Genomic DNA, 27,270 nt, shown 5'->3' with positions numbered 1-27,270 from the left:
GTAAAGCAATTAGACAAGGAAGCTGAGCATGGATATACTCAAGACTATGGTCATGAAGAACAGTTTCTTGATATTTTTCAGTTTTATACAGTCCTAGAGACCTGGGTTGGGAACAGTTGAGATCATCCCTACCACAATGCGGATAGAATATCTGATATTGTAGACCCACAGCAAGTTCCCTCTTGATAGCGGATATAAGAAACTGAAGTTATGATGACAGATTGAACCATTACATTTTGAAAAAAATTGGAATCTAGTAAAACAGTAAAAGTACTCTGAAGTTTACAATGTTTATTGGAAGACAGGCTCCCAAATAAACCATAGTGTTTTAGTTCTGAGATTATTCCATATTGCACCATAACACAACAGAATTACATTTAGTGGCAACTGTCAGATTGGGATTCAGAAAGCTCTTTTTTCAGGAGCATTGTACACCTTTAATTGTGGAACAACTATTCGGGTCATGGGGATGGATTGTCTGAGACAGATCTAAGATCACATGTAAACCCAGGGAAACTGAATAGGCAGTTAGCTTATGGTCACTATGCAGTTAATTACTGAAAAAGATATATTGCCACCACCATGCATATGAAACATCCTAAATTACACATGCTAGAGTGTATTGAATTGTTTACAAGTAGTTCCTTTACCCTTATTTCAATGTTTGAAAAAGCTGATTTAGCCCATTTTATCCATACATATACTGAAAGTTTCTATACCTAAGTATAGGCTATTAGCAAGCTATGTAAACACAGCCAACAGAATAAATTACACTCACAGTAGGATGTAGTGGAGGTAATAAATAAAATGTATTGGGCTTTGGTTTACAGACAGATAAAAGATAAGGAAGCACAATGGGATCAAATAAAGATATTTGATTTTACCTGCAAGCTCAACCCATTTTATTAGGATGTGGTTTCAATGAACAAAATCAGCTATTTCATATACACAAATAAATCTGAAAAAGCAATTTATCATACATTCTATAATCTGCAGCTGATACAACAAGTCATTGCAAATACATTAAGGGATTTTTTTTTTACAGTATACTGTCCCTTTAAGCAACAAGCTGACAATCTGCTAATTTTCTTCCTTCTCATAAAATCAAAAGGGAATAACAGTCCTTTGCAGCTTATATCAGAGAATCTAGAGCCTGAACCTATATGGCAGGATGAAGAATCAGAGGAAGTTCTGTACCTAATCTCCTTAGCAGGTGCGGACCGACTCAACAGAGGGCAACATTTTTATAGCAATAGCTATAGATGCTGCACTGTATAATAATTTTGAGGATAGACTTGCAACCTGCACTAATAATTGGCTCTCCCTTCATTAGAATGGTACACATTCACAACATGCCTATGTACAGACTGGCAGCTATGGGCCCCCCCGGTGCACCTGCCGCACCAATGGTAGTTCCGCCTCTGCTCCTTTGGCTTAGGATTACAATGCTGAGAGGACACCAAATGCTTACATGTCTGCAATGCAGAAACACAGCAAAAAGCAGGTAAAATCAGTACAAACTGAGCACTGTGTTAAAAGAACATTGTACACAAGATTTCACTTTGAATAAATGTTTTGTAGATGATCAATTTATATAGCCCATTTGAGCGTATTTTTGTAACTATGAATATTTTTTAATAACATTGTGCTGATTTTCAGACTCCCTGACCAAGCCCCAAAGTGTCAGATGTATAAGTTTGTTTACAGACTCCAGCAGCTCCTATGTTTGTAATCTATCTTTTCATATGCAGGGAAGGGTGTCTGCTGTTCTTTCTTTCCCAGCCCCTTTCAGTGGGTGTCCTAGCCTAACCTCATCAAAAGTGCTAAACTGGAAGCTTCTACGTAAGTTTTTAAAATGTTTTATACTGGATTTTTAAATCCATATCTGTCCATATTCTTCTTTATAGTAGTGTCTATTACATACGGTTATATGAAAATTGGTGTATACTGCACCTTTAATGACAATAGGTACTAGAGAGTAAGGCCACAGTCTTTAATACCCTTTGATGTGTCTAAGTGGTGGGGCCCCAAAACAGAAATGATGGAATGGTTATAGCAACAGCAAATCATACCGAGAGGGGTAGAGCTCATTTCTTTGTTTACATAACATATGATCTGAGGTAAATAGGTAGAAACCAAACTGACGTTATTAACCCTTTAAGGACACAGCTTTCAGTTTGCTCAATTGTTTTATGACGGAAAAATTCCGTTATATGTCCTTAAGAGGTTAAGAATGAGTCTAAATACTTCTAGGAGTTACCTAGCTACAACAAGTATAGCAAGTCTATATACCAGTAAAGAGCATATGATAAAAAAAAATATATAACTAATAAATATACATGAAAGACATTTGTATACTAACTTAAATAAAAAGATAGCCTTTATGAGATATAATGTATTTGCTTTCAAATTTGCTATGTTTACGTGTGACACTCTAGAACTAATATAAAGAATAACACATATAAAGGCCTTCTCTATAACACATATTCTAATCTTATTATAATATTAAAAGGAAATCAACTTTCACTACATCATAAGATAAAGATGCACAGACTTAGCGTCAGCCATCAACTTTGATCAAGCATGTTTCTTTGGTGACAAGTTCAAAGGCCATGTTCCAATGTCAATTTATTATTTCAGGAATTATGTATTAATAGTTATTATTTATTTAGAATTTACTCACCCCTATTAGCTGGCTTCACTGGTAGGAATAAGTGCCATGTTCTGTGTTGGATTCCACTTGCTGAGGCTGCCCGCTGCTCTCCTGAATAAAACAGATAAATTAGAATGGATTGGCCCCCAAAAATAAAATATTAACGTACAAAAATGTGAATCAGTTTAATTCCCCCCCCCCCCCCCCCCCACCAATTACTAATGTTTCAAAATGTGCATCTGTTTGATTTCCAATAGCTCAGAAATATAACCTACAATAATTTCATTTTCTTATTAATATGATCTATTGGCTCAAACCCTCAAGCAAGGTGCATGCAATAATTAACAGACTGTAACGTATCTCATGTCAGATTTTTTCATATTCTAGATTAAATTTTTCTATATTTTGTATGAAAAATGTCTGATAATGTAAAAAAAGAATTCTTACTTTTCTCTACACAAGTCAGCATTTCAGATTGTCACACCCTTGCAAAATCTCACAAAGTAGTTACCAAAATATGTGGTATGCACAGTCACACATCAGCTGCACAGTTAACTTTTACCAATGTAATTGCATAAACCATTAATGAACATCTACATCATTACTAATACACAAATAAAGCCTTTCATTGGCTGAACAAATTTGACAGCTAATCATCTAGTCCAAAGTGTGGCAGTTAGATAAACACGCTAATCATTTAAAGGGACATGACATTTTTTCTTTCATGATATAGAGGGAGCATGTGATTTGAAACAACCTTTCCAATTTACTTCTATTATCAAATTTGCTTCATTCTCATGAATATATATATATATATATATATATTTATATATATATATACACATACATACTGAATCCAAGTAGTGCACTCTCACTTGCCAACCACATACAGACCAGGGTGCTTAAAGTAATATTCAATCCGATCAGGTAATAAGCACTCACTGGATTTAAACACAGCACACTTTATTAGGCAGTGACGTTTCGGGGCATTCACCCCTTCTTCAGACGGTCTGAAGAAGGGGGTGAATGCCCCGAAACGTCACTGCCTAATAAAGTGTGCTGTGTTTAAATCCAGTGAGTGCTTATTACCTGATCGGATTATATATATATATATATATATAAAACATAATTTATGTAAGAACTTACCTGATAAATTAATTCCTTTCATATTGGCAAGAGTCCATGAGCTAGTGACGTATGGGATATACAATCCTACCAGGAGGGGCAAAGTTTCCCAAACCTCAATTCAGTTTAACGAATAGCCAAGTAGTGGCGTGATAAGAAAGGAGTAAAAAGCATCAACAAAGGAATTTGGAAATAATTGTGCTTTATACAAAAAATCAAAACCACCATAAAAACGGTGGGCCTCATGGACTCTTGACAATATGAAAGAAATTAATATATCAGGTAAGTTCTTACATAAATTATGTTTTCTTTCATGTAATTGGCAAGAGTCCATGAGCTAGTGACGTATGGGATAGTAATACCCAAGATGTGGAACTCCACAGAAGTCACTAGAGAGGGAGGGATAAAAATAATAACAGACGGGGGCGTGTCCAAGCAGCGACTGTGGACGGTCGCATCTTCTTAGTGCTCCTGCTGATCACCCAGCAACCCACCGGTGTAGGGTACTTATTACAGTGATTTAGCAAATAAAACGATCAGCACTACTGGTACAGTGGTTTGGTTGATAAAACTCGGATTTCTCTCTGTATTTCTGACGCCGGAGCACAAGAGCGGACAACAAAGGCCTGGAGCGGCGGCTCAGGACAGGCAGTGCTACCCCCCTCGGATCTTCGAGGGTAATTGTCAGTACTGGATATAATAGAATATAAATTTCTCACATCTCTTCAGCATTATAGAACAAAAGGGATCTTCCCAATAAAGAAAACTTGAGGCTACCCAGAAATATATTACTGCGCAACAAATATGGCTGCTGTGGTGGAAGCTAACTATCTGAATCGCATGGATGGCATTATGGAGAGATTGGAACATCGCTTTATGGACCTAATGCAAAGGGCTCCTTGGGACTTTTTAATGCAATCACATATGACATACTTCAACTTAGGGAGCAGAGCGGAAGATATAGAGGTGGCGCGGCTGTGGAGGACGGACTCGCGGTAAAGGGCGCTCCTGCAGTTTCCTCCCTACAAAGCAAAAGGGAAATCAAAGTTGGCACAGTGTCACCTTCACAGGTTCCACCTCGAAAGAAGTTGCCCCAGCAAAATAGCAGACCGCCAGCGACTGATAAGCAGCAGAGGAGCACTATCTTTGCGGCGCCTCTCAGTACTGACACAACACCTAAATACAGTCATGGCGATGGAACAAGCTGTGTAATGGCCTCTAACCAAATCAAGAAGCTCAACACTTTAACCCAAGCGGTCTCGCGGCTAAACGGACATGAATTGGAAGCACTCCTTATACAGGGAAATAGAGGAGAATCCCGGAATAATATAACTATTGATAACACATCATCTTTAATGGATATGGCTCTACTATGGCAGCTGGACATACCTTTTTGCTCCGGCAGAAAAGACTAACAGACAGTCTATAATGCAATATTATTGGGAAACACTAAAGCCAGCCTGAAGATATTCTGGTATCGGCAAATACTGTTTCATATCGTTGGTCTAAAAATGTTTTAATCTTGTTTATCTATGTTTATAATAATGTGTCTATATCAGTTGTTGCTTCCCTAAGTTTTTTTTTCAGATGGCCACATGCACTTTCACTGACGCACACAACAAGTGAGCCTTAGAACTAATTACGAAATTTTGGCATGGTGGAGGCATTGTGAATGCAATGCATTAACGTCCTTTAATATTCCTGTGTGCTTCCTGCGGGGTTTAGTGGGGGGCCCCTAGGATGACACAAAAATACATTTGAAAAAGGGATTAACAATGTGTGTACTGCCTCAGATTAAAGTAAGAAAAAAGGATAGCAATACCAGTGCCCCTTTTGCGGTCTACGGCCGGGACCGCTGTTGGGAGCCTAAATATCAATTATTATTATTAACATGAGCCATATCTAAAAAGAAAGCTTTATGAGCCGTATCATATATATCTGTTTCTTTGTATGGGGCGTAAAAAATAACAATTAGCTGAAAGTGTATGTATATAGTCACTCAGGTTAAATAAGGTAGATTACGTAAACTGGAAAATAAGTTTTGAGTAGATGTGTTTCTTTTTATTTTATTTTGTTATGTAGTTCTTTAGCTAGACCAAAAAAATGGTTATTTACCTATGTGAGTTGTATATTAATATGGCATCCAGTCTTGACCGGTGCATCTACATAATTACTTAACAGAAACGAGTAGTTTCACAATGTCTTTAAACATGGTGCTGTGCGTTTATATGTAGATTCTCCTTTTTGTTTTATGTTTGATAATACCCCCGGATTTTATTTAAGCATAAAAACAGGCCCAAGAGAGGCCTACATTTTAGTTATAGGGGGCTGATAAAAGAGCACTGTCAATACTGATGTATAGCTACAGTCAGATTGGTTATAAATATTTTGCTGGTTTGTATATATCATTTAAGCTATACGCTATTATTTTTCTTATTATCTTTTAACTTTATATAGGTCCCCAATACCATTCAATTTATTTTTGATCTTACCTTAGACCCAAGAGAGGTCTCAATTGCAACTTTAGGGGACAAGATTGAGATCTACTGAAAGGAGAAACAGGAAGCTATATGATAATCACAAGTAATGTAATAGATGATTTTAGTTTTCCCACTGCTATTGCATGGATGTATGTTTGAGTTATTCTAATTTGTAACATTAATGATCTATACCATGTACAATTGCTTAAAGATATGTAATCTCATTTGACCTTAATAAAGCTCTTTAGAAAAAAAAAAAAAATAATAATATTTCATAGAGATCTCATCAATGTACAATAAATAAGAATCAAGGAAAAACCATCCAGGATCAGCTTAGGTACTAATGATACTTGAATAAAGAGACTAAACCCAAAAAAAAAATAAAAAAAAAAAAAATAGACATTTTCCGCTGAAAAAAATAATCCACAACCCAAAATATAAATTTATTCTCATAAATGAAAAGAAAAAACTTAAACATAAGCAGAGGAATCAAACTGAAACAGCTGCCTGAAGAACTTTTCTACCAAAAACTGCAAATACATCAAAACGGTAGAATTTAGTAAATGTATGCAAAGAAGACCAAGTTGCTGCTTTGCAAATCTGATCAACTGAAGCTTCATTCTTAAAAGCCCACGAAGTGGAGACTGATCAAGTAGAATGAGCTGTAATTCTCTGAGGCGGGGACTGACCCAACTCCAAATAAGCCTGATGAATCAAAAGCTTTAACCAAGATGCCAAGGAAATGGCAGAAGCCTTCTGACATTTCCTAGAACCAGAAAAGATAACAAATAGACTAGAAGTCTACCTGAAATCTTTAGTAGCTTCAACATAATATTTCAAAGCTCTTACCACATCCAAAGAATGCAAGGATCTCTCCAAAGGATTCTTAGGATTAGGACACAACGAAGGGACAACAATTTCTCTATTAATGTTGTTAGAATTCACAACCTTAGGTAGAAATTTAAAACAAGTCCGCAAAACTGCCTTATCCTGTTGGAAAATCAGAAAAGAAGATTCACAAGAAAGAGCAGATCATTTTCAAACTCTTCTAGCAGAAGAGATGGCCAAGAGGAACAACACTGTCCAAGAAAGTAGTTTAATGTCCAAAGAAGGCATAGGTTCAAACGGAGGAGCCTGTAAAGCCTTCAAAACCAAATTATGACTCCAAGGAGGAGAGACTGATTTAATGACAGGCTTAATACGGACCAAAGCCTGTACAAAACAGTTAATATCAGGAAGCTTAGCAATCTTTCTGTGAAATAAAACAGAAAGAGCAGAGATTTGTCCCTTCAAGGAACTTGCAGACAAACCCTTATCCAACCCATCCTGAAGAAACTGTAAAATTCTAGGAATTCTAAAAGAATGCCAGGAGAATTTATGAGAACACCATGAAATATAAGTCTTTCAAATACGATAATAAATCTTTCTAGAAACAGATTTACGAGCCTGTACCATAGTATTAATCACTGAGTCAGAGAAACCTCTATGACTAAGCACTAGGCGTTCAATTTCCATACCTTCAAATTTAATGATTTGAGATCCTGATGGAAAAACGGACCTAGAGACAGAAGGTTTGGCCTTAAAGGAAGTGTCCAAGGTTGGCAACTGGACAAGATCCGCATACCAGAACCTGTGAGGCCATGCTGGAGCTACCAGCAACACAAACGATTGTTCCATGACGATCTTGGAAATCACTCTTGGAAGAAGAACCAGAAGCGGGAAGATATAAGCAGGTTGGTAACACCAAGGAACTGCTAACGCATCCACCGCTTCCGCTTGAGGATCCCTGGACAGGTACCTGGGTAGCTTCTTGTTTAGATGGGAAGCCATCAAATCTATTTCTGGAAGACCCCACATCTGAACAATCTGAGAAAATACATCTGGATGGAGCGACCACTCCCCCGGATGTAAAGTCTGACGGCTGAGATAATCTGCTTCCCAATTGTCTATACTTGGGATATGAACTGCAGAAACTAGACAGGAACTGGATTCCGCCCAAACAAGTATCCGAGATACTTCTTTCATAGCTTGGGGACTGTGAGTCCCACCCTGATGATTGACATATGCCAAGTCAGAGAGAGTCGAACATTGGGATTTAAGTATATTAATTGTGATATATTTGTATAATCCCAGCACCATTGGTTTAGCATACAAAGCTGGAGAGGTCTCATATGAAAACGAGCAAAGGGGATCGCGTCCGATGTTGCAGTCATGAGACCTAAAACTTCCATGCACATAGCTACTGAAGGGAATGATTGAGTCTGAAGTTTCCGACAAGCTGAAACCAATTTTAATCGTCTCTTGTCTGTTAGAGACAGAGTCATGGACACTGAATCTATCTGGAAACCTAAAAAGGTGACCCTTGTCTGAGGAATCAAAGAACTTTTTGGTAAATTGATCCTCCAACCATGTCTTTGAAGAAACAACACTAGTTGATTCGTGTAAGATTCTGCAGAATGTAAAGACTGAGCTAGTACCAAGATAACGTCCAAATAAGGAAACACCGCAATATTCCATTCTCTGGAGAGTAGGGCACCGATAACTTTTGAAAAGATTCTTGGAGCTGTCGCTAGGCCAAACGGAAGAGCGACAAATTGGTAATGCTTGTCTAGAAAAGAGAATCTCAGAAACCGATAGTGGTCTGGATGGATCGGAATATGAAGATATGCATCCTGTAAGTCTATTGTTGACATATAATGCCCTTGCTGAACAAAAGGCAGAATAGTCCTTATAGTCACCATTTTGAAAGTTGGCACTCTTACATAACGATTCAAAATTTTCAGATCCAGAACTGGCCTTAATGAATTTTGTGATATCTTTGTATAAAAAATGTCAGATCCAGAACTGGCCTGAATGAATTTTCTTTCTTTGGGACAATGAAAAGATTTGAATAAAACCCCAGACCCTGTTCCTGAAACGGAACTGGTATGATTACCCCTGAAAGCACCAGGTCTGAAACACACTTCAGAAAAGCCTGAGCCTTTACTGGATTTGCTGGGATGCGTGAGAGAAAAAAAATATTCTCACAGGAGGTCTTACTCTGAATCCTATTCGGTACCCTTGAGAGACAATACTCTGAATCCATTGATTTTGGACAGAATCTGCCCAAATGTTTTGGAAGAATCTTAAGCTGCCCCCTACCAGCTGAGCTGGAATGAGGGCCGCACCTTCATGCAGACTTGGGGGCTGGCTTTGATTTCTTAAACGGTTTGGATTTACTCCAACTTGAAGAAGGTTTCTAACTGGAACCAGACTTCTTTGGGGGAAGGATTAGGTTTCTGTTCCTTATTTTGTCGAAAGGAACGAAAACGGCTAGAAGCTTTAGATTTACCCTTAGGTCTTTTATCCCGAGACAAAAAAACTCCCTTCCCCCAAGTGACAGTTGAAATAATCGAATCCAACTGAGAACCAAATAACGTATTACCTTGGAAAGAAAGAGATAGTAATCTAGACTTAAATACCATGTCAGGATTCCAATATTTGAGTCACAAAGCTCTTCTAGCTAAAATAGCTAAAGACCTAGATTTAACATCAATTTTGATGATATAAAAAAACATAATTTATGCTTACTTGATAAATTTATTTATCTTGTAGTGTATTCAGTCCACGGGTCATCCATTACTTATGGGATTATATCTCCTTCCCAACAGGAAGTTGCAAGAGGATCACCCAAGCAGAGCTGCTACATAGCTCCTCCCCTCACATGTCATATCCAGTCATTCGACCGAAACAAGACAAGAAAGGAGAAACCATAGGGTGCAGTGGTGACTGAAGTTTGAATTAAAATTTAGATCTGCCTTAAAAGACAGGGCGGGCCGTGGACTGAATACACTACAAGAGAAATAAATTTATCAGGTAAGCATAAATTATGTTTTCTCTTGTTAAGTGTATTCAAGTCCACGGGTCATCCATTACTTATGGGATACCAATACCAAAGCTAAAGTACACGGATGATGGGAGGGACAAGGCAGGAACTTCAAACGGAAGGAACCACTGCCTGTAGAACCTTTCTCCCAAAAACAGCCTCCGAAGAAGCAAAAGTGTCAAATTTGTAAAATTTTGAAAAAGTGTGAAGTGAAGACCAAGTTGCAGCCTTGCAAATCTGTTCAACAGAGGCCTCATTCTTAAAGGCCCAGGTGGAAGCCACAGCTCTAGTGGAATGAGCTGTAATTTTTTCAGGAGGCTGCCATCCAGCAGTCTCATAGGCTAAGCGTATTATGCTACGAAGCCAAAAGGAGAGAGAGGTAGCCGAAGCTTTTTGACCTCTCCTCTGTCCAGAGTAAACGACAAACAGGGAAGAAGTTTGACGAAAATCTTTAGTTGCCTGCAAATAGAACTTCAGGGCACGGACTACGTCCAGATTATGCAAGAGTCGTTCCTTCTTTGAAGAAGGGTTAGGACACAGTGATGGAACAACAATCTCTTGATTGATATTCCTGTTAGAAACTACCTTAGGTAAGAACCCAGGTTTAGTACGCAGAACTACCTTGTCTGAATGGAAAATCAGATAAGGAGAATCACAATGTAAGGCAGATAACTCAGAGACTCTTCGAGCCGAGGAAATAGTCATCAAAAACAGAACTTTCCAAGATAACAGCTTAATATCAATGGAATGAAGGGGTTCAAACGGAACACCTTGAAGAACTTTAAGAACTAAGTTTAAACTCCACGGCGGAGCAACAGTCAAACACAGGCTTAATCCTAGCCAAAGCCTGACAAAAAGCCTGAACGTCTGGAACTTCTGCCAGACGTTTGTGTAGAAGAATAGACAGAGCAGAAATCTGTCCCTTTAACGAACTAGCAGATAAGCCCTTTTCTAAACCCTCTTGTAGAAAAGACAATATCCTAGGAATCCTAACCTTACTCCATGAGTAACTCTTGGATTTGCACCAGTATAAATATTTATGCCATATCTTATGGTACATTTTTCTGGTAACAGGTTTCCGAGCCTGTATTAAGGTATCAATAACCGACTCCGAGAAGCCACGCTTTGATAGAATCAAGCGTTCAATCTCCATGCAGTCAGCCTCAGAGAAATTAGATTTGGATGATTGAAAGGACCCTGAATTAGAAGGTCCTGCCTCAGAGGCAGAGACCATGGTGGACAGGACGACATGTCCACTAGGTCTGCATACCAGGTCCTGTGTGGCCACGCAGGCGCTATCAGAATCACCAATGCTCTTTCCTGTTTGATCTTGGCAATCAGTCGAGGAAGCATCGGGAATGGTGGAAACACATAAGCCATGTTGAAGACCCAAGGGGCTGTCAGAGCATCTATCAGCACCGCTCCCGGGTCCCTGGACCTGGATCCGTAACAAGGAAGCTTGGCGTTCTGGCAAGACGCCATGAGATCCAGATCTGGTTTGCCCCAACGATGAATCAGTTGAGTGAAGACCTCCGGGTGAAGTTCCCACTCTCCCGGATGAAAAGTCTGGCGACTTAGAAAATCCGCCTCCCAGTTCTCCACGCCTGGGATGTAGATCGCTGACAGATGGCAAGAGTGAGACTCTGCCAAGCGAATTATCTTTGAGACTTCCAACATTGCTAGGGAACTCCTGGTTCCCCCTTGATGGTTGATGTAAGCCACAGTCGTGATGTTGTCCGACTGAAATCTGATGAACCTCAGAGTTGCTAACTGAGGCCAAGCCAGAAGAGCATTGAGTATTGCTCTCAACTCCAGAATATTTATTGGGAGGAGTTTCTCCTCCTGAGTCCATAATCCCTGAGCCTTCAGGGAGTTCCAGACTGCGCCCCAACCTAGAAGGCTGGCATCTGTTGTTACAATCGTCCAATCTGGCCTGCGAAAGGTCATACCCTTGGACAGATGGACCCGAGAAAGCCACCAGAGAAGAGAATCTCTGGTCTCTTGGTCCAGACTTAGCAGAGGGGACAAATCTGAATAATCCCCATTCCACTGATTTAGCATGCATAATTGCAGCGGTCTGAGATGCAGGCGCGCAAATGGCACTATGTCTATTGCCGCTACCATTAAGCCGATTACTTCCATGCACTGAGCCACTGACGGGCGTGGAACGGAATGAAGGACACGGCAAGCATTTAGAAGCTTTGATAACCTGGACTCCGTCAGGTAAATTTTCATCTCTACAGAATCTATAAGAGTCCCTAGAAAGGAGACCCTTGTGAGTGGTGATAGAGAACTCTTTTCCACGTTCACTTTCCACCCATGCGACCTCAGAAATGCCAGAACTATCTCTGTATGAGACTTGGCCATTTGAAAGCTTGACGCCTGTATCAGGATGTCGTCTAGATACGGAGCCACCGCTATGCCTCGTGGTCTTAGAACCGCCAGAAGTGAGCCCAGAACCTTTGTAAAGATTCTCGGGGCCGTAGCCAACCCGAAGGGAAGAGCTACAAACTGGTAATGCCTGTCTAGAAAGGCAAATCTTAGGTACCGATAATGATCTTTGTGAATCGGTATATGAAGGTAGGCATCCTTTAAGTCTACCGTGGTCATGTATTGACCCTCTTGGATCATGGGTAGGATGGTTCGAATAGTTTCCATTTTGAATGATGGAACTCTTAGGAATTTGTTTAAGATTTTTAGGTCCAAGATTGGCCTGAAGGTTCCCTCTTTCTTGGGAACCACAAACAGATTCGAGTAAAACCCTTGCCCTTGTTCCGTCCGCGGAACTGGGAGGATCACCCCCATTACTAAGAGGTTTTGCACACAGCGTAGAAATGCCTCTTTCTTTATTTGGTTTGCTGATAACCTTGAAAGATGAAATCTCCCTTGTGGAGGAGATGCTTTGAAGTCCAGAAGATATCCCTGAGATATGATCTCCAACGCCCAGGGATCCTGGACATCTCTTGCCCAAGCTTGGGCGAAGAGAGATAGTCTGCCCCCCACTAGATCCGTTTCCGGATAGGGGGCCCTCTCTTCATGCTGTCTTAGGGGCAGAAGAAGGCTTTCTGGCCTGCTTGCCCTTGTTCCAGGACTGGTTAGTTTTCCAGCTCTGTCTATAACGAGCAACAGGTCCTTCCTGTTTTGGAGCGGAGGAAGTTGATGCTGCTCCTGCCTTGAAGTTATGAAAGGCACGAAAATTAGACTGTTTGGCCTTTGACTTGGCCCTGTCCTGAGGAAGAGTATGACCCTTACCCCCAGTAATGTCAGCAATAATTTCTTTCAAGCCGAGCCCGAATAAGGTCTACCCTTAGACATAGTACCATTTGCGCGCCTGCATCTCAGACCGCTGCAATTGCGCCTGGATGGCGAATCCGGAGTTCTTAGCAGTTAGTTTGGTTAAATGTACAACGGCATCAGAAACAAATGCATTAGCTAGCTTAAGTGCTTTAAGCTTGGCCATAATCTCATCCAATGGAGCTGTGCGAGTGGCCTCTTCTAGAGACTCAAACCAGAATGCCGCAGCAGCAGTGACAGGCGCAATGCATGCAAGGGGCTGTAAGATAAAACCTTGTTGAACAAACATTTTCTTAAGGTAACCTTCTAATTTTTTATCCATTGGATCCGAAAAAGCACAACTATCCTCCACCGGGATAGTGGTACGCTTAGCTAAAGTAGAAACTGCTCCCTCCACCTTAGGGACCGTCTGCCATAAGTCTCGTGTGGTGGCGTCTATTGGGAACATTTTTCTAAATATCGGAGGTGGGGAAAAGGGCACACCGGGTCTATCCCACTCCTTGCTAATAATTTCTGTAAGCCTTTTAGGTATAGGAAAAACGTCAGTACACACCGGTACCGCAAAGTATCTATCCAACCTACATACTTTCTCTGGAATTGCAACCGTGTTACAATCATTCAGAGCCGCTAATACCTCCCCTAGCAATACGCGGAGGTTCTCAAGCTTAAATTTAAAATTAGAAATCTCTGAATCCGGTCTCCCTGGATCAGATCCGTCACCCACAGAATGAAGCTCTCCGTCCTCATGTTCTGCAAATTGTGACGCAGTATCAGACATGGCTCTCACATCATCAGCGCGCTCTGTCCTTAAAGGGACACTGTACCCAAAAATTTAATTTCGTGATTCAGATTGAGCATGAAATTTCAAGCAAATTTCGAATTTACTCCTATTATCAAATTATCTTCATTCTCTTGGTATCTTTATTTGAAATGCAAGAATGTAAGTTTAGATGCCGGCCCATTTTTGGTGAACAACCTGGGTTGTCCGTGCTGATTGGTGGATAAATTCATCCACCAATAAAAAAGTGCTGTCCAGAGTACTGAAACCAAAAAAAAGCTTAGATGCCTTATTTTTTTTAAAAATGATAGCAAGAGAACGAAGAAAAATTGATAATAGGAGTAAATTAGAAAGTTGCTTAAAATTGCATGCTCTTTCTGAATTACAAATGAACAAATTTGGGTTCAGTGTCCCTTTAACCCAGAGCTATCGTGCTTGCCTCTTAATTCAGGCAATTTAGATAATACCTCTGTCATAACAGCAGCCATGTCTTGCAAAGTGATTTGTATGGGCCTCTCTGATGCACTTGGCGCCACAATATCACGCGCCCCCTGAGCGGGAGGCGAAGGTACTGACACGTGAGGAGAGTTAGTCGGCATAACTTCCCCCTCGTTGTCTGGTGATAATTTCTTTACAGATATAGATTGACTTTTATTCAAAGTGACATCAATACATTTAGTACACATATTTCTGTGGGGCTCCACATTGGCCTTCAAACATAGTGAACAAACAGATTCATCTGTGTCAGACATGTTTAAACAGACTCGCAAGGAGACTAGCAAGCTTGGAAAATCCTTTCAAATAAATTTACAAGCAATATAAAAAAACGCTACTGCGCCTTTAAAAAGCACAAAAAAACGTCACAGTTGAAATAACAATTAACCAAATCAGTTATAGCAACCAAATTTTCACAGTAAATGTATTAAGTTAGAAAAGTATTGCACCCACTAGCAAATGGATGATTAACCCCTTAATACCCAAAAACGGATAATCAATTTAACAATTAACGTTTTTATCACAGTCAAACACACTGTCACAGGTCTGCTGTGACTGATTACCTCCCTCAAAATGACTTTTGAAGACCCCTGAGCTCTCTAGAGACGTCCTGGATCAAGGAGGAAGAAGCAGGAAGACTGAAACTGAATTTTTACTGCGCAAAAAAGCGCTAAAATAGGCTCCTCCCACTCCTATTACAACAGTGGGAAACCTCAGTTAATCGTTTCTATATAGAAATAAACAACAGCCATGTGGAAAATCATGCCCCAAAAGATTTATCACCAAAGTACCTCACAAAAAACGAATAACATGCCAGTAAACGTTTTAAACATACACTTTAAAAGTTAGGTAGTGTTATTAATAAGCCTGCTACCAGTCGCTTCTACTGCAGTTAAGGCTTATATAATACTTCAGTATTAACAGTATTTTCTTAGTCAAATTCCATTCCTTAGAAAATTACTTATTGTACATACATTCATCAGCCTGATACCAGTCGCTGCTGCATTTAAGGCTGTACTTACATTACATCGGTATCACCAGTATTTTCTTAGTCAATTCCATTCCTTAGAAAAATAATTTACTGCACATACCTCGTTTGCAGGATTCCCCACATGCTATTCCCTTTCTGAAAGTTACCCCACTCCTCAGAATGTGCGAGAACAGCCAGTGGATCTTAGTTACTTCTGCTAAGATCATAGAAAACGCAGGCAGATTCTTCTTCTAAATACTGCCTGAGAACAAACAGCACACTACGGTGCCATTTAAAATAACAAACTTTTGATTGAAGAATAAACTAAGTATAAAAAACACCACAGACCTCTCACAACGACCTATCTATGGATATGACATGTGAGGGGAGGAGCTATGTAGCAGCTCTGCTTGGGTGATCCTCTTGCAACTTCCTGTTGGGAAGGAGATATAATCCCATAAGTAATGGATGACCCGTGGACTGAATACACTTAACAAGAGAAATGGCATCACAGATAAAATGATTAGCATGTTGAAGCAAGTGAACAATGCTAGACAAATCAGGATCCATTTCCTGTTGCGCTAAGCTTTCCAACCAAAAAGTTGATGCAGCTGCAACATCAGCCATAGAAATGGCAGGCCTGAGAAGATAGCCAGAATATAATTAAGCTTTCCTTAGATAGGATTCAAGTTTCCTATCTAAAGGGTCTTTAAAAGAAGTACTATCTTCCATAGGAATAGTAGTACGTTTAGCAAGATTAGAAATAGCCCCATCAACTTTGGGAATCTTTTCCCAAAACTCCAATCTAACTGCTGGCAAAGGATACGATTTTTTAAACCTTGAAGAAGGAATAAAAGAAGTACCAGGCCTATTCCATTCCTTAGAAATCATATCAGAAATGGCACCAGGAACTGTAAAAACCTCTGGAGTAACCACAGGAGGTTTATAAACAGAATTTAAACGTTAACTAGTTTTAATATCAAGATTACTAGTTTTCTCAATATCCAATGTAATCAACACCTCTTTTAACAAGGAACGAATATACTCCATTTTAAATAATTAAGTAGATTTGTCAGTGTCAATATCTGAGGAAGGATCTTCTAAATCAGATAGATCCTCATCAGAGGAGGATAATTCAGTATGTTGTCGGTCATTTGAAAATTCATCAACTTAATGAGAAGTTTTAAAATACCTTTTACGTTTATTAGAACAAACAACAGATAAAGGCTTCTGAATAGCATCAGAAATAAAATCTTTTATATTCACAGGTATATCATGTACATTAGATGTTGAAGGAACAACAAGAATTGTACTATTACTGATGGGCACATTCTCTGCATGTAACAGCTTATCATGACAACTATTACATACCACAGCTGGAGATATAATCTCCACAAATTTACAACAAATGCACTTAGCTTTGGTAGAACTGTTATCAGGCAGCAGGGTTCCAACAATGGTTTCTGAGACAGGATCAGATTGAGACATCTTGCAAATGTAAGAGAAAAAACAACATATAAAGCAAAATTATCAATTTCCTTATATGGCAGTTTCAGGAATGGGAAAAAAATGCAAACAGCATGACATAGAAAAAGGCAAGAGGCATATAGGAATGGGGTTTTAAATAATGAAATTGTTTGGCGCCAAATATGATGCACAACGCAAACATTTTGGGCGCCAACAACATCCGGAAATGGCACACTCGCGACATTGAAGACGCAACCTTGTGCAAGGAACTCAGCGTCAACTAAGATGCCGGAAATGACGAATTTGCGTCATCGGACGTATCTTTGTGCCAAAAACATTATTGCGCCAAGAATGATGCAATAAACTTTGGCATTTTGCTCCCTCGCAAGCCTAATTTTGCAGGCAAAATTTAATGAAAAAGTAGTCAATTGAGAAAAGACTATATCCCAGGTAAGAATTTTTTTTCCCTAAATATGTTTTTTCCCAAATATGAAACAGATAGTCTGCAAAAGGAAATATACATAAACCTGACTCGTGGCAAATATAAATACAATGCATATATTTAGAACTTTATATTAAATGCATAAAGTGATACACCATAGCTGAGTGTCTTAGTAATGAAAACATACTTACCGAAAGACACCCATCTACATATAGCAGATAGCCAAACCAGTACTGAAACAGTTATCAGTAGAGGTAATGGAATATAAGAGTATATTGTCAATCTGAATAAGGGAGGTAGGAGATGAATCTCTACGACCAATAACAGAGAACCTATGAAATAGATCCCCCGCGAGGAAAACCACTGCATTCAATAGGTGATACTCCCTTCACATCCCTCTGACATTCACTGTACTCTGAGAGGAACCAGGCTTCAAAATGCTGAGAAGCGAATATCAACGTAGAATCTAAGCACAAACTTACTTCACCACCTCCATAGAAGGCAAAGTTTGTAAAACTGAATTGTGGGTGTGGTGAGGGGTGTATTTATAGGCATTTTGAGGTTTGGGAAATTTTGCCCCTCCTGGTAGGATTGTATATCCCATACGTCACTAGCTCATGGACTCTTGCCAATTACATGAAAAATATAAATAAATATATATATATATATATATATATATATATATACACACACACACACACACAGTATGTGTTTATATGTGTAGTACTACTAACAGAGTTATATGAAAACAATAGTGCAATAATAAAAAGCACCAACATATTACAGTATTTTCTTTTTGAACTTGTATATCCCTCTAGCTTTAAGTTTTTAATTCAGATAGTAGCTATAGGTCTCATTCAGACAGGAGCTACAGGTCTCATTCAGACAGGAGCTACAGCTCTCATTCAGACAGCAGTTACAGGTCTTATTAAGACAGTAGTAATAGGTTGGCAGGTCTAATAAATGAATGGCTTATGCAAATGAATGTCTAATTACTGTATCAGTACTAACATTGAGACCTGTACTTTATATAGATGTATTGCAGGTTAGTATCATTGATAGCATCCTTCCTGCATCCTACATAAATACAAAATTTCACCCTGTCTGTGCATCCTTCACAACCTGCAAATTACTTTGCGCACAATCTCACCTCTACGGAGACAGTAGAAGGCACGGACGAGTACTGGGGGATGTAACCTCCCTGCATAGCGGCTGCAGCTGGCATATACTGTGAGTGAAGAAAAAATGAATACAACAATTCACAAAGATTCAAAAAAACTTATTTTGAAGTTTAACTTATTCTAAATCGTCCATACATGACACATGAAGTCTATTATTTATCTTATATTAATCTTAAACTGTTTAAGTAGATAAGAGGTAAAGAAAGTGTGCAGTATGATCAAGTTTCATAGACCCAGCAGGCCAGTTTAAGAAACTGCCTATTTAAAAAGGTTTTTGAGGTCATACATTGTAATCATCAATTTTATGTCATTTAATCCACATATTTATCAATTCATTTTATCTTAAAGGGACATGAAACCCAATTTTTAATCTTTTAGGATTCAGATATCGCACTGGTTTTCAAACCTGTCCTTAGTCCTCCCTTAACAGGACAGATTTTGAGGATATCTGAACTATAGCACAGGTGAAAAAATCAGCTGATTAGTAAACATAGTTTTTTTTACCTGCTCTCATCCAAGGTAATCCTGAAAATCTGGCCTGTTGGGAAAGCCCAAGGACAGGTTTGAAAACTAATAAGATAAGAGCATAGAGTTTTAAACAACTTTCCAGTTTACTTCAATTATCAATTTTGTTAATTCTTTTGGTAGCCTTTATTGAAGGAGCAGCAATGCACTACTGGGAGCTAGATGAATTTATCGTTAAGCCAATGACAAGTGCCATTTATGTGCAACCACCAGTCAACATCTAATTTCCAGCTACTAAACCTACCTATGTATGATTTTCAACAAATAATACCAAGAACAAAGCAAATTAGATAATAGAAGTAAATTGGAAAGTTGTTTAAAACAGTATGCTGTATCAGAATTGTGAAAGAAAAATGTTGGTTTTTAAGTCTCTTTAAGTTAATACCATGTATCTACTACTTTTAAAAACAGAATTTATGTTTACCTGATAAATTACTTTCTCCAACGGTGTGTCCGGTCCACGGCGTCATCCTTACTTGTGGGATATTCTCCTCCCCAACAGGAAATGGCAAAGAGCCCAGCAAAGCTGGTCACATGATCCCTCCTAGGCTCCGCCTTCCCCAGTCATTCGACCGACGTAAAGGAGGAATATTTGCATAGGAGAAACCATATGATACCGTGGTGACTGTAGTTAAAGAAAATAAATTATCAGACCTGATTAAAAAACCAGGGCGGGCCGTGGACCGGACACACCGTTGGAGAAAGTAATTTATCAGGTAAACATAAATTCTGTTTTCTCCAACATAGGTGTGTCCGGTCCACGGCGTCATCCTTACTTGTGGGAACCAATACCAAAGCTTTAGGACACGGATGAAGGGAGGGAGCAAATCAGGTCACCTAGATGGAAGGCACCACGGCTTGCAAAACCTTTCTCCCAAAAATAGCCTCAGAAGAAGCAAAAGTATCAAACTTGTAAAATTTAGTAAAAGTGTGCAGTGAAGACCAAGTCGCTGCCTTACATATCTGATCAACAGAAGCCTCGTTCTTGAAGGCCCATGTGGAAGCCACAGCCCTAGTGGAATGAGCTGTGATTCTTTCAGGAGGCTGCCGTCCGGCAGTCTCATAAGCCAATCTGATGATGCTTTTAATCCAAAAAGAGAGAGAGGTAGAAGTTGCTTTTTGACCTCTCCTTTTACCAGAATAAACAACAAACAAGGAAGATGTTTGTCTAAAATCCTTTGTAGCATCTAAATAGAATTTTAGAGCACGAACAACATCCAAATTGTGCAACAAACGTTCCTTCTTTGAAACTGGATTCGGACACAAAGAAGGCACGACTATCTCCTGGTTAATGTTTTTGTTAGAAACAACTTTCGGAAGAAAACCAGGTTTAGTACGTAAAACCACCTTATCTGCATGGAACACCAGATAAGGAGGGGAACACTGCAGAGCAGATAATTCTGAAACTCTTCTAGCAGAAGAAATTGCAACCAAAAACAAAACTTTCCAAGATAATAACTTAATATCAACGGAATGTAAGGGTTCAAACGGAACCCCCTGAAGAACTGAAAGAACTAAATTGAGACTCCAAGGAGGAGTCAAAGGTTTGTAAACAGGCTTGATTCTAACCAGAGCCTGAACAAAGGCTTGAACATCTGGCACAGCTGCCAGCTTTTTGTGAAGTAACACAGACAAGGCAGAAATCTGTCCCTTCAAGGAACTAGCAGATAATCCTTTCTCCAAACCTTCTTGAAGAAAGGATAGAATCTTAGGAATTTTTACCTTGTCCCAAGGGAATCCTTTAGATTCACACCAATAGATATATTTTTTCCATATTTTGTGGTAAATTTTTCTAGTTACAGGCTTTCTGGCCTGAACAAGAGTATCAATGACAGAATCTGAGAACCCTCGCTTTGATAAGATCAAGCATTCAATCTCCAAGCAGTCAGTTGGAGTGAGACCAGATTCGGATGTTCGAACGGACCTTGAACAAGAAGGTCTCGTCTCAAAGGTAGCTTCCATGGTGGAGCCGGTGACATATTCACCAGGTCTGCATACCAAGTCCTGCGTGGCCACGCAGGAGCTATCAAGATCACCGATGCTCTCTCCTGATTGATCCTGGCTACCAGCCTGGGGATGAGAGGAAACGGCGGGAATACATAAGCTAGTTTGAAGGTCCAAGGTGCTACTAGTGCATCTACTAGAGTCGCCTTGGGATCCCTGGATCTGGACCCGTAGCAAGGAACCTTGAAGTTCTGACGAGAGGCCATCAGATCCATGTCTGGAATGCCCCACAATTGAGTAATTTGGGCAAAGATTTCCGGATGGAGTTCCCACTCCCCCGGATGAAATGTCTGACGACTCAGAAAATCCGCTTCCCAATTTTCCACTCCTGGGATGTGGATTGCAGACAAGTGGCAGGAGTGAGTCTCCGCCCATTGAATGATTTTGGTCACTTCTTCCATCGCCAGGGAACTCCTTGTTCCCCCCTGATGGTTGATGTACGCAACAGTCGTCATGTTGTCTGATTGAAACCGTATGAACTTGGCCTTTGCTAGCTGAGGCCAAGCCTTGAGAGCATTGAGTATCGCTCTCAGTTCCAGAATATTTATCGGTAGAAGAGATTCTTCCCGAGACCAAAGACCCTGAGCTTTCAGGGGTCCCCAGACCGCGCCCCAGCCCACCAGACTGGCGTCGGTCGTGACAATGACCCACTCTGGTCTGCGGAAGCTCATCCCCTGTGACAGGTTGTCCAGGGACAGCCACTAACGGAGTGAATCTCTGGTCCTCTGATTTACTTGTATCGTCGGAGACAAGTCTGTATAGTCCCCATTCCACTGACTGAGCATGCACAGTTGTAATGGTCTTAGATGAATGCGCGCAAAAGGAACTATGTCCATTGCCGCTACCATCAAACCTATTACTTCCATGCACTGCGCTATGGAAGGAAGAGGAACAGAATGAAGTATTTGACAAGAGTTTAGAAGTTTTGATTTTCTGGCCTCTGTCAGAAAAATCCTCATTTCTAAGGAGTCTATTATTGTTCCCAAGAAGGGAACCCTTGTTGACGGAGATAGAGAACTTTTTTCTACGTTCACTTTCCACCCGTGAGAGCTGAGAAAGGCCAGGACAATGTCCGTGTGAGCCTTTGCTTGAGGAAGGGACGACGCTTGAATCAGAATGTCGTCCAAGTAAGGTACTACTGCAATGCCCCTTGGTCTTAGCACCGCTAGAAGGGACCCTAGTACCTTTGTGAAAATCCTTGGAGCAGTGGCTAATCCGAACGGAAGTGCCACAAACTGGTAATGCTTGTCCAGGAATGCGAACCTTAGGAACCGATGATGTTCCTTGTGGATAGGAATATGTAGATACGCATCCTTTAAATCCACCGTGGTCATGAATTGACCTTCCTGGATGGAAGGAAGAATTGTTCGAATGGTTTCCATTTTGAACGATGGAACCTTGAGAAACTTGTTTAGGATCTTGAGATCTAAGATCGGTCTGAATGTTCCCTCTTTTTTGGGAACTACGAACAGATTGGAGTAGAACCCCATCCCTTGTTCTCCTAATGGAACAGGATGAATCACTCCCATTTTTAACAGGTCTTCTACACAATGTAAGAATGCCTGTTTTTTTATGTGGTCTGAAGACAATTGAGACCTGTGGAACCTCCCCCTTGGGGGAAGCCCCTTGAATTCCAGAAGATAACCTTGGGAGACTATTTCTAGTGCCCAAGGATCCAGAACATCTCTTGCCCAAGCCTGAGCGAAGAGAGAGAGTCTGCCCCCCACCAGATCCGGTCCCGGATCGGGGGCCAACATCTCATGCTGTCTTGGTAGCAGTGGCAGGTTTCTTGGCCTGCTTTCCTTTGTTCCAGCCTTGCATTGGTCTCCAGGCTGGCTTGGCTTGAGAAGTATTACCCTCTTGCTTAGAGGACGTAGCACTTGGGGCTGGTCCGTTTCTGCGAAAGGGACGAAAATTAGGTTTATTTTTGGCCTTGAAAGACCTATCCTGAGGATGGGCGTGGCCCTTGCCCCCAGTGATATCAGAGATAATCTCTTTCAAGTCAGGGCCAAACAGCGTTTTCCCCTTGAAAGGAATGTTAAGCAATTTGTTCTTGGAAGACGCATCCGCTGACCAAGATTTTAACCAAAGCGCTCTGCGCGCCACAATAGCAAAACCAGAATTTTTCGCCGCTAACCTAGCCAATTGCAAAGTGGCGTCTAGGGTGAAAGAATTAGCCAATTTGAGAGCACGAATTCTGTCCATAATCTCCTCATAAGAAGAAGAATTATTATTGAGCGCCTTTTCTAGCTCATCGAACCAGAAACACGCGGCTGTAGTGACAGGAACAATGCATGAAATTGGTTGTAGAAGGTAACCTTGCTGAACAAACATCTTTTTAAGCAAACCTTCTAATTTTTTATCCATAGGATCTTTGAAAACACAACTACCTTCTATGGGTATAGTGGTGCGTTTGTTTAGAGTAGAAACCGCCCCCTCGACCTTGGGGACTGTCTGCCATAAGTCCTTTCTGGGGTCGACCATAGGAAACAATTTTTTAAATATGGGGGGAGGGACGAAAGGTATACCGGGCCTTTCCCATTCTTTATTTACAATGTCCGCCACCCGCTTGGGTATAGGAAAAGCTTCGGGGGGCCCCGGGACCTCTAGGAACTTGTCCATTTTACATAGTTTCTCTGGAATGACCAAATTCTCACAATCATCCAGAGTGGATAACACCTCCTTAAGCAGAGCGCGGAGATGTTCCAATTTAAATTTAAATGTAATCACATCAGGTTCAGCTTGTTGAGAAATTTTCCCTGAATCTGAAATTTCTCCCTCAGACAAAACCTCCCTGGCCCCCTCAGACTGGTGTAGGGGCCCTTCAGAACCAATATCATCAGCGTCCTCATGCTCTTCAGTATTTTCTAAAACAGAGCAGTCGCGCTTTCGCTGATAAGTGGGCATTTTGGCTAAAATGTTTTTGATAGAATTATCCATTACAGCCGTTAATTGTTGCATAGTAAGGAGTATTGGCGCGCTAGATGTACTAGGGGCCTCCTGTGTGGGCAAGACTGGTGTAGACGAAGGAGGGGATGATGCAGTACCATGCTTACTCCCCTCACTTGAGGAATCATCTTGGGCATCATTTTCTCTAAATTTTGTGACACATAAATCACATCTATTTAAATGAGAAGGAACCTTGGCTTCCCCACATTCAGAACACAGTCTATCTGGTAGTTCAGACATGTTAAACAGGCAAAAACTTGATAACAAAGTACAAAAAACGTTTTAAAATAAACCGTTACTGTCACTTTAAATTTTAAACTGAACACACTTTATTACTGTAATTGCGAAAAAGTATGAAGGAATTGTTCAAAATTCACCAAAATTTCACCACAGTGTCTTAAAGCCTTAAAAGTATTGCACACCAAATTTGGAAGCTTTAACCCTTAAAATAACGGAACCGGAGCCGTTTTTATATTTAACCCCTTTACAGTCCCTGGTATCTGCTTTGCTGAGACCCAACCAAGCCCAAAGGGGAATACGATACCAAATGACGCCTTCAGAAAGTCTTTTCTATGTATCAGAGCTCCTCACACATGCATCTGCATGTCATGCTTCTCAAAAACAAGTGCGCAATACAGGCGCGAAAATGAGACTCTGCCTATGATTAGGGAAAGCCCCTAGAGAATAAGGTGTCCAATACAGTGCCTGCCGGTTATTTTACATAATTCCCAAGATTAAAATAATTCCTCAAGGCTATGGAGTATAAAATATAAATCGATTTAGCCCAGAAAATGTCTACAGTCTTAAAAAGCCCTTGTGAAGCCCTTTTTTTCTTTCTGTAATAAAAATGGCTTACCGGATCCCATAGGGAAAATGACAGCTTCCAGCATTACATCGTCTTGTTAGAATGTGTCATACCTCAAGCAGCAAAAGTCTGCTCACTGTTCCCCCAACTGAAGTTAATTCCTCTCAACAGTCCTGTGTGGAAACAGCCATCGATTTTAGTAACGGTTGCTAAAATCATTTTCCTCTTACAAACAGAAATCTTCATCTCTTTTCTGTTTCAGAGTAAATAGTACATACCAGCACTATTTTAAAATAACAAACTCTTGATTGAATAATAAAAACTACAGTTAAACACTAAAAAAACTCTAAGCCATCTCCGTGGAGATGTTGCCTGTACAACGGCAAAGAGAATGACTGGGGAAGGCGGAGCCTAGGAGGGATCATGTGACCAGCTTTGCTGGGCTCTTTGCCATTTCCTGTTGGGGAGGAGAATATCCCACAAGTAAGGATGACGCCGTGGACCGGACACACCTATGTTGGAGAAAATAACCTCTTCCATCCAAATTCAAATGAAGACTTCCTGTGTCATATTTCTTTAAAAGACAAAAAAATTAATTTATGCTTATTAGATAAATTATTTTCTGTCGGACTGATGATGGTCCACAGTCCTCGTTAACATATGGGATATATTTCCCGGCACTAGGAGGTGGTCAAGAATCCATATCAGATCTTAAAATCGCTCCCACCTCTCTCTAGTTTAATGTATAGCCGAGTAGAGAATAGGAAACATATAGGGCCAGATTACGAGTGAAACGCAAATTAAGGCTTCAGTTCGAGCATTAATTGCACTAGAAGTAAGCTTTTTAGTTGTCGGGTTGCACTCGTATTACGAGTTGAATGTAAAACTGTTTTTGCTCTTGTGCAAACCCGACAAGCGCAAAAAGCCGAAGTTAGAATATTGAGTGCGCATTCACGTATTCCCCAAATAGCAGTCAATGGAGAAGAAAAAGTGGAAAAACACCTCATTCTCGCGCAAACCCGGTCACATATTCTCATTTGCGTTAACCCAACATGAAAATATGAATATTTCCCAATCTAAATGTTCTTTACATTTAAAAATATGTTATATTTATTTATAAATACATATTTCTACATATATATCTTATGATATTTTGGTTCAATATATAGATATGCATATATATATATATATATATATATATATATATATATATATATATAATGTAGATATATACAGATATAGGAATATCTATTTAGAAAGACTTAGAACATATTATTCTATGTGCACAACATTGGAATGTGAAATATTTACAGTACATGCACAGTATAACACTTAATTAAATATGAATATTGCATAAATATGCTTTTACAGGTTTTCATCTACTTAACTAAAAGGGCTCCAATGCACTTTGTTTTTCGTTGTAACACCTGAGACCTCATATCTTTGAGCCCTTATAACTTTTTTTTGTGCTATATTGTTTTTTAAATTATTTTTATAGGATGGTGTTATTATGAGTGTAAGGGTACTTAGTCATGTATTATTGATGTGTTTTGTGCAACTTTTAAGCTTCACAAAACAGTTAACCAGAGCTCTGAAGTCCACAGTCCTCCATAACATATAGGATTAATACCCAAGCAGATGGTCTATGTTACGGAAAGGGTGCGACAATTTTTCTGGCAGTTTTTACTTAGTTGAGAATCCGGCCTGAAGAGGCTTCCTGCCAAAAGCTGCTTGTGAAAAAGGAAAACCTCAAAGCAATAAACTCTGAAAAAGGTATGCAGAGAAGACATGTTGCAGCTTTGTAAATCTGCTCCAAAGGGGCATCATTTTTTAAAAACCCACAATGTTGCAAATGCTCTTGTAGAAGAGCTGAATACTCATAGTAGGTGACTTTTCAACTTTCAAATAAGCTTTGTGAATCACTTATTTGAGCAAAGAGACCAACGCTACCTTAGGAGCTTTCTGCCCTTGTACAAATTCCAAGAGTAGAGAAAAACCAAACTAGAAGCTTGTCTGGAATCTTTAGCAAGCTTGTAGACAGAACTTCAAAGTGTTGACCCCCAAGGCAGAACACTGTGCGATCTGCGTTCTTATCGCAGAAAGTGAAGGATCTCTGCAGAAAGAACGGCAGTGTCAGTTAAAAAAAAAATTGCCTGCACTTTTTATTTCTGCCTGCGGGTGTCACTGTTCCGTTCTATCTCAATGGAAATATTTGCTATGTTCCTCTCTTTTCAATT

General features: G+C 40.0%; 1 protein-coding gene across 3 annotated transcripts in view; it reads right to left on the bottom strand.

Annotated features, from left to right (window-relative positions):
- The window catches only part of RBMS2 (RNA binding motif single stranded interacting protein 2), a 256,400-nt gene that overhangs the window by 3,050 nt on the left and 226,080 nt on the right, over window positions 1-27,270 (bottom strand). For all 3 annotated transcript variants that reach the window (XM_053708143.1, XM_053708145.1, XM_053708144.1), the window contains 2 exons: window positions 18,720-18,797; window positions 2,684-2,764 (listed from right to left, as the gene is read on the bottom strand). In XM_053708143.1, the coding sequence (XP_053564118.1) occupies window positions 2,699-2,764; window positions 18,720-18,797 (144 nt within the window). In that variant the 3' untranslated portion in view covers window positions 2,684-2,698. The remainder of the gene's footprint in view (window positions 1-2,683; window positions 2,765-18,719; window positions 18,798-27,270) is intronic.

This window comes from Bombina bombina, chromosome 3 (genome assembly GCF_027579735.1).
Source record: "Bombina bombina isolate aBomBom1 chromosome 3, aBomBom1.pri, whole genome shotgun sequence".
In the NCBI taxonomy this organism is placed as follows: Eukaryota; Metazoa; Chordata; class Amphibia; order Anura; family Bombinatoridae; genus Bombina; species Bombina bombina.
This window is presented reverse-complemented; position numbering and strand designations above follow the sequence as displayed.